This window comes from Mandrillus leucophaeus, unplaced genomic scaffold, assembly GCF_000951045.1.
Source record: "Mandrillus leucophaeus isolate KB7577 unplaced genomic scaffold, Mleu.le_1.0 Scaffold268, whole genome shotgun sequence".
Classification (NCBI taxonomy): Eukaryota; Metazoa; Chordata; class Mammalia; order Primates; family Cercopithecidae; genus Mandrillus; species Mandrillus leucophaeus.
This window is the reverse complement of record NW_012102787.1, coordinates 3,119,839-3,128,961: the sequence shown is the minus strand read 5'-3', so window position 1 is coordinate 3,128,961 and position 9,123 is coordinate 3,119,839. Positions and strand designations below refer to the sequence as shown.

At 37.9% G+C, this 9,123-nt stretch overlaps 1 protein-coding gene across 1 annotated transcript in view; it reads left to right on the top strand.

Annotated features, from left to right (window-relative positions):
• Positions 1–772: 772 nt before the first annotated feature.
• Positions 773–9,123, top strand: part of SPACA1 (sperm acrosome associated 1) — an 18,938-nt gene continuing 10,587 nt past the window's right edge. Inside the window, exons 1-2 of the mRNA XM_011984453.1 lie at positions 773–984; positions 6,798–6,854. Coding sequence (XP_011839843.1) covers positions 777–984; positions 6,798–6,854 — 265 coding nt within the window. The 5' untranslated portion in view covers positions 773–776. The remainder of the gene's footprint in view (positions 985–6,797; positions 6,855–9,123) is intronic.

The window sequence follows — 9,123 nt, the reverse complement described above, 5'->3', positions numbered from 1 at the left end:
AAAGTGAACCCTAACTTTTCAGTGCTTGAACTCCCAATCACCCCCACTGAAAGCTTCTTCATTGTTAACCTTGAATCGTAAGAATCACTGATCATCGAGTAAGTGTTCGGGAGATGTGACTGGGAGCTCCAGGTTTGTAAATAATTTGCTGGATGTTTTTGGGCGAGTCATTTCATCTCTCTGATTCTTAATCTCTTCACTTAAAAATGAGGGGTTTGGAGTATCAGATGATTTCTAAATTTCTTCTTACTCAAAGTCTATTATTCTGATCCCAAAGAAGAAATCGAGTCCTTCTCAATACATCCCAAATTGGACATTCTGGATAAGAAATTTTGAAACCAAATCACACGAAGAGTATGTGAGGGCTAAGAAGTCTAGTTTGGGGAAGGGTAAACATTATGTACGAAAATGAAATGTCTTAGAAGAAAGCAGGCAGGGTGCGCCAGGAGACTGAAGGGTCGCTCCATCAACTGCAGCGGAAGGAGCAACTGACAGCAACCCCTACCGCACCCGGAAGGCTCAGGGAGGCGGCCTGGGCAGGGAACTTCCGGTTGCGGGTAAGGGAGGCGTCCTCTTCTGGTGACTTGTGGCACGTGGCTCCTCGTCGCGTCCTGGCTTGCGCGCCACGCAGCCCAGCTCCGCGCGTGTTCCAGGCGCTCAGCCCCGGAGCAGCGCCCAGGCAACCATTGAGGCGTCACGGTTCGTCACAGGAGATTCAGAGCCGGGCGGCTGCGGGCGGGGCGTCGCACCTCTCTTCAACGCACCAGTCCTCAACCATGAGCCCCAGGGGCACGGGCTGCTCCGCCGGGCTGCTGCTGACGGTCGGCTGGCTGCTCCTGGCGGTCCTCCCGTCTGCGCGCGGGACCAACGTCACCGCCGCCGTGCAGGATGCCGGCCTGGCCCACGAAGGCGAGGGCGAGGAGGAGACCGAAAACAACGACAGCGAGACCGCGGAGAACTACGCCCCGACTGAAACCGAGGATGGTGAGGGTGGGAACTCCCTTGGGGGCACGCGGTGGCCCCTGTTGATGGAGCAAAGGCGAACCATGAGAATTATCCGTGTTAACGTCTAGAGAGCTCTCTCGCATATCTCAGCCCCGAGTTTGTCCCTTTCTTGCATCTTGTGGCCTTGAAGAAGAATGTGCTCATTCTCCCAGGCCACAGCAAGATACACAGATAAGCACGTATATAGAAATTACTATAGAAAACTTCTAAATATTGCTTTGGACAAGGAAAAAGATTTTTTTTTAAGGGTTAGAGGTAGCCTTCCACCAAGAGGAATCATTTTGACTCTTCTTGCATTCATTTTCCCTTCTCATAGTAGATTCTTTTTTTTCAAGTTCCAAGTTGCTTGATTTCCACATTTGCACTTGAGGTTGCAATGGAATTCAGAATCCCCCTTTACGACGACACATCTAGATAGACCAGTATGCGGACAAAACTGCCCAGAAGCCCCATGGCAGCTTCCTGCAGCTCCTAGCCTTGAGCACCTCTGCACTGTGGTGTTTCATTGGTATGTGCAGCCTCGGACAAAGGAATGGAGCAGTAGAAAACACCTGTCAAGGGATCCAGCTAGTGGCTTTGTTAGATGCTGCATGTTAACCAAGGAACAATGAGCCCCTGCTTGGTTCATACATTTGCTTTTTTCTGCTGGCTCATTAAGCAATAAAACTTTACAGGCTGTTGTATTGATTAGTAACTCACATTCTAGCAGGTGGAAGGTCAGCAGCAGGTTTGCTATCTTCTCAAGAAGGATTATCCCTTTCCCTTCTAAATGACCCAGCTGCGATTCTTTTAATATCGTTTGCATTCTCACGTGTCTTCAGTCTATACATATCGAGTGACTGCTGTGTCTACCAGCCTTTCTTTTATTTCCTGATAGTGACCCTCAGCACCAACAAAAAGAAATGGATTGTCTGAGGTTAACAGTGGGATCGAGGTTTGCACGGCCTTGTAACATTACACTACAGAGAGCTTAAAAAGGTCCTTGACTTCAGAAATGTGAAAAAGAAAGACTAGGAAAGAAGAGAACATGTTCCAAAGCATAGTAGCTATTGCTTCATTCTCTTCTTTAAAGTAATTGAATTAACAATTTTAATATTAAACTGGCCAAGAGATACTTCTAGCTATAAAATGCTAAACATTATTTAGGCTAAACTCAGACAATAAAGTTATAATGTCTTACATTCAAATTAAAATGTAGGTTAGTTACTCTCTCAGAGTCTCAGTTTCCTCATCTGTGGACTTTAAGGAATCCATGTACTTTCTGGGATTTTAACACATACAGTTTCATGCATAAGTGCTTTTTCTTGGGGAGAGCGAGAATCCAAAACTTTAAACAATCTGAGGTGTTAGAGGTCTGAAAATTTCCAGAACTGTTATTGAAATTTGCATTGTACCCTTAACCCTCAGTGGATCAGTAGAAACAGTTATCCCCATTTACAGTCCAGTGGACCTTTAATTTTTTTTAGTCATTTAAAAATAATTTACAAATATGGATAAAGGGATAGTGAAAACAACTTTGTTAGAAATTTCAAGAAGAATTTAAACATGGAAAAATTCAAATTTTTATTCCATATATCCTAGTTTTGAAGGTGTATGTACCCTAACTGGGCAAAGTACTTTGAATGCAACTAAGTGCTCAGTTGTTAAGCATGAACCTAGAATGCATTCATTGTGTTAATATTGATTACAGATTTTGAGTGCATCTTTAATAAATTTGAGCTTGTCATTAATCTTGGTTCTTTTTGCACTTCTCAAAAAACCAACACTTTTGAAAACTACAAAGGCATATATTTTGTTGAAGAGAAAGCCATCTTTTCTTCATAATTGGAAAATATTTTCATCTTTAGATTTATAAACACCAATTAGAATGATTGGTCCAATGAATTTTACTCATTTCTACATAATCTTTTCTTTCAGTCACCTTTATATACATATCTTTCATCACAATATGTTCATTTACAAACCTTGACAAATAAATGTTGGTGCATAAATGTTTTAAAAAAGGAGTGAATACTGTCCACATCCTTTTAGCAAAACAGTATGGTACAAGTTATTGTCACAGTATATTTCCAGATCAAATCTTTCCTGTTGAAAGGCTAACTACATGATAATACCATATATTCTTTTCATCCCCAGAAAGATACTATTTACTCATCAATTCTTAAGTTAGAAAAAATTCATCTAGTATATCCATCCAAGATGTCATCATCTCTCATTGAGATTTTGCTTATACAATCAATTTCATCATCATCATTAGCATCTAAAATGCTGTTATCTGTCTCTTTTCATCTTCTGATTCGTTCAATAATTGTGAAATGTTTTTCTCTGTCAGTTTTCTTCTCTTTGCCATTATGGGCAAAAGATGAAAAATTGTGAAATCTCAACTATATTCAATAAAAGCCAGAAATAGACTACAAGGAGGATACCTCTAGACTTCTTTTATATCTTCTTGAAAGATGATGCAATATCTTGGGTAAAACAATATGAAAACACAGGATGTTGTAAAATAGCCTGTGTTAGTGTAATTATTTCACAATTACATTATTTTTCTAGGCAATTCCAATCATTCTTTCATTTTTAAATTTTAGTCATTTAAAAATGTAGTTGAAAATAAAGAGTAATACAATCATTATGGGTGATGAAATATCACAATGTTTCAAGATAAAGAAAAATCATTAAGATACTAGATTTATGGCCAGGCACGGTAGCTCACACCTGTAATCCCAGCACTTTGGGAGGCCGAGGCGGGCGGATCACAAGGTCAGGAGATGGAGATCATCCTGGCGAACACAATGAAACCCCATCTCTACCAAAAATACAAAAAATTAGCCAGGCGTAGTGGTGGGTGCCTGTAGTTCCAGCCACTCGGGAGACTGAGGCAGGAGAACGGCGTGAACCCAGGAGGTGGAGCTTGCAGTGAGCTGAGATCACGCCACTGCATTCCAGCCTGGGCAACAGAGCGAGACTCCATCTCAAAAAAAAAAAAAAAAGAAAAAAGAAAAAAGACATGAGATTTATATCCTTATACTTTTGTTTTACCTTGTATACCCTTTAATATACCTTTTAAATATATCTTTTATGCAGGTATACCTTTAGATTTATAAACAGGATCCAATAGACCTACATAATAATTGCAAAATAGAAAGTTGTAGTCTATACAATGGGTTTTATCCTATACACATATGTTCTTTTTGTCTTTGGAATACTTCTAAGGAAGAATAGAAGTCATGAAATATCAACCTTATAATCAACTGTCAGAAACTGAAAAACTAAAATTGCACCCTGATGATAGATACCAAAAGTTACCGTGTGCTGTCCTGAACTGAAGAGAACATTTCAGAATCTGGCCACAACTAAAAGAGCAAGATCATTATCCTCATCACTGTGAATGCCAGGCTTTTGTTAGTGTAGCCTAAGACCCAGTAGATTTTCAGGGAAGCTTCTGCACATCTTTGACTCCTATTGAATTCACTATTGAACTCTCCATTCGTTTTTAACTGTCCTATCAAATTAAGACAACCCATAAAATAGTTTTGGACAGCTGACTTTTCAGCTGTATGTGAAGGACTTTTTATTCCTACAAGGTTTCATTTTGTTAGATTTGCCCATTATTTCACCCTGTCATTTTTTAGATACGGATATATCATCAAATATATTTGCTATCCTTTCTAGCTTTGGAGAATTCTGGATTTAGTCAGCATGATAACAGCATCTTTTTCCAGGTCATTAATAAAAATGTTGAACAGGACAGAGCCCTGTGACACATCACTCCTACCATGTTGATACCAACTGGTTAATTAACCACTGTGGTCTTAGAGTTTAAACAGTTTCACATAAAACTACTGACATTCAGACCGTTTATTTTCTTACCACTCATAGGTTTATAACAAGAAATTTTGACAAATGCTACACTGAAGTCCAATTACATACAATTCCACTGACCCACCATTGTAGGATTCCCATTTTTTAAAAAGGTTACTGAGTAACCTAATGGACACTCAATACATCATAGAATATTAAAGCTGAAAGGGACTTTAGAGACTTTCTTATTTAGTCTCATTTGTTTTTCTTTAAGGAAATAAGTTGGAAGAAATTAAACAGCTTTCCCAAAGTAGAATACATAGTAATTGACTAATGGTTTTTGAAAAAGGCTTATATTTACAAAGAGTGCAGCACTCATTCTCTTAGCCGTGTTTTCTATGTTCAGGATTTGGCTTTTAATTTGTATCACATAATGTGCCAGTAGAAGGTATCTAAGCATTCCACAATTCAAAATGATCATCATGATAGTCTAAATCATTTATTTTTGTTAAAGAAATGACTTAACAAAGTCAATATTGATTTACTTATGTACACTGGGTGCTTACTGAGTATTCAAGATACTATATTGGGGCCGGGCACGGTGGCTCATGCCTGTAATCCCAGCACTTTGGGAGGCTGAGGCTGGTGGATCACTTGAGGTCAGGAGTTTGAGACCAGCCTGGCCAACATGGTGAAACTCTGTCTCTACTAAAAATACAAAAATTAGCTCGGTGTGGTGGCACGTGTCTGTAGTCCCAGCTACTCAGGAGGCTGAAGCATAAGAATCACTTGTGCCTAGGAGGTGGAGGTTGCAGTGAGCCAAGATCGTGCCACTGCATTCCAGCCTGGGCAACAGAGTAAGATTCTCTCAGAAAAACAAAAGCAAAAAACTATATTTGGTGCTCGTAAGTACAGAATAGTAGTGTTTATGAAGCTATTGAGATTTTACAGTTATCAAAATAGGAAAAAAACCCCAGCATTATATTAAATTAGTAAGTACAAAATGGGTTTAAATTGGGTAATTACATCTTAAGTATGTTGGTAGTACTAAACAATTTATAGAATGCTTTCACACACATTATCCTTATTTAATTCTTACAACAATCAAATGAGATGGATTTTCCTTTCCAAATTTTGCAGAAGGGTTAACTAAGCCTGACAGCATTTAATTAATTTGCTCAAACGCAAACAGCTAATTAGTGATAGAAGCAGCTCTTTGGACTCCAGTTCGATGTGTTTTCCATGTGATTTGTTGTCCTAGGGTACAATGCCTTTTAAAAGTCATCTTCTAACATCTCATTTGATATTTTTTCTATTGAGATTTTAGTCCTAATTTGAGCTGAAGAATGGCTTGTATACTATAGCTAGTGGAATTTTATGTCAAACTTCAGAATGATGAGAAAAAGAGAAACATGATTTAGAACCAACAACATTTAATTTTTTAAATAGTAATACACTCCTATACTAACCTGGTAAAGTGTTGAAATAAATTCTTAGAAATATTTAAATTTACCATCTTAACCTGGGAAATGAGTAGAACTAATCTATAAAACTTTTATCATTTTAATAAACACTGGTTAATGACTTCTCTTTGAATAGAAATTATACACTCAATTTTGGAAAATAGAGAATGGAAAAAATTGGTTTTTACAACTGACAGGCCTTTGTGTGTTTTTCTGAGACCCTCTATCAAATTTTAACTTACTCTATATCAACTGATGAAAAACATTTTTAAGGTATATACAAAGTTTAAATATAAACCTCTCTATTAGGTTATTTCCTAATTTAACGGACTTCTTTAGAGGTTTGAGACTCTTTTGAATTAGACAATAACAGTACTCAGAATGGCATTGTTTTCTGATTTAAATGGAAAACTTAAAAAATGTCTGCTGCCTATATGATACGCATGTCTTTCATCTCCAAGTAAGAGGTGTTTCACTTAGAAAAGTTTTCATATAATTAAATAATGTATCTTTACCCTTTATGTTTAGTTTCAAATGCGAATGTAGTCAAAGAAGTAGAATTCGGAATGTGCACCGTTACATGTGGTAAGTAGCTTGGAGCAGATGAATAAACCATGTTGTAATTTGCGGGGGAGGAAAGGTAAAAGCAGATAGTGTGCAACTTTTTATTTGTAGCTTGTGTACTTTCATGCATCTCTCATGGATTTTTATTTCTAATTACTATAATGTATACACAAAACTCAGGGTGACTGCTTTAAACTGTAAGATATTTTCAGTTTGTAATCTCTAAATCTTATTTTAAGCCAGCTCCCTAATTTTTTTTTTTTTTGGCACATAAATTGCCTTCACCAAAGTAAAATTTTCTCTATCTCACAGATGTTCAGAAGATGAAAGATTTTCCAATACATCTCACAGATGTCTTCCCGCATATTGTGTTGGCAAATTTATCAAGAATTTGCTTATTTGTAATAGTCCATTCTAAATTCTACATTTCTCCAATTTGCTTGTCATGTTTTGGAGAAAAGATGTATTGGCTTTGTGGGGAGGATAATATTCAAAGAATATGACTTAGTCTGATCATTCCATGGATAGAAATTGGACATAAAATTTCTCTAACAAGTTTACAATGAAGTTGATGCCGCTAGTTAGAGGACTATCCTTTGAGAAACAATACTGTAGACCAGGGTGCTAAGAAGACCATAGATAATTCACAATGAAATTAAGTTTCTTCTAAATAGAATCTGCCTTGGAAAGAAAACAGTGATGAGAGGGAAAAGGGGACAATTATCAGAGGATAAGAAGACAAAATCCATGCAGATCTAGATCAGAATGAATTTTGCAGGAGTGGGGGTGTCAAAAATTACACCTGAATTGTTTTTATTTGGAGAAGCTTCTTAACATTGTGGTACAATATACCTAACATAAAAGTTACCATTTTAGCCATTTTTAAATGTACAAGTCCGTGGACTTAAGCATATTCACATTCTTGTGCAACTGTCACAACTGCCCATCTCGAGAACTTTTTTATTATGTCAATCTGAAATGCCCATTAAACACTAACTTCTCGTTTTCCCCTCCTCCCAGCTCCTGGCAACCACTATTCTCTCTATCTCTTAAAATTGTTTTAGCTGTTTTTTTTTTTTTTAACCTTAATTTCTTAGTCAGTCAGTCATAAAATGAGAGAAATCCATGTAGTAAGCCTGCAATTACTTATTTGTGGTTTACATCTTTGTTTAGCTGCTAACTTCAGAAATTTTCACAGGTAGAGAATTATTTTTATGACAGTTCAAGTAATTGCCATTGTTTTCTATTATTTAAAGACAAGTTTAGAAATTGTATTCACTCAAATGATTATTTTTTAAAAATTATTTGCCTGCTATGTGCTAGGCATCGTTATAGGTGCTAGGGATATGAGCAGACAGAGCAGACAAAACTCTCTACCCTAAAGCAATGTATAGTTTACATAATATGTAAAACATACAATGTGGCAGGTGGTAATAAGTTATCAGGAAAAAATAAACTAGAAAAAGCAATATTTCATGCCTAAAATGTTAAAAGCCTTTCAATTTAGAACTAGAAGAGAAAAATGCCTTGATGAAAATTCTGTTTAACTTCTAAAACAATATTTTAGCAGTCAAAAAGTTTTCTTTTATATCCAGGCAGATTTTTAGGTGTTACTTGGTATTGCAGAAAATCCCACACCTACATGCATCTCAGTGAACTGTATTTAGTTAAATAAATAAATACATAAAATACCTGCTTTATGCCGGGCATGGTGACTCACTCCTATAATCCCAGCACTTTGGGAGGCCGAGGCAGGTAGATCATGAGGTCCAGAAATCGAGGCCATCCTGGCCAAGATGGTGAAACCCCATCTCTACTGAAAATACAGAAAAATTAGCTGGGCACAGTGGCGTGTACCTGTAGTCCCAGCTACTTGGGAGGCTGAGGCGAGAAAAGTGCTTGAAGCTGGGAGGCAGAGGTTGCAGTGAATTGAGATCGCACCACGGCACTCCAACCTGGTGACAAAGCGAGACTCCATCTCAAAAACAAAACAAAACAAACAACAACAACAACAAAAAACCTGCTTTAAAAATATTTATGCACTTCGGAAATAAGGCTGTGCTTCTAAAGACTCTTTCGGGCTGGCCATGGTGGCTCACGCCTGTAATCCCAGCACTTTGGGAGGCTGAGGCTGGCAGATCACCAGGTCAGGAGTTCGAGACCTGTTTGACCAACATGGTGAAACCCTGTCTCTACTAAAAATACAAAAATTAGCTGGGCATGGTGGCATGCCCCTGTAATCCCAGCTATTCAGGAGGCTGAGGCAGGAGAATTGCTTGAACCCGGGAGG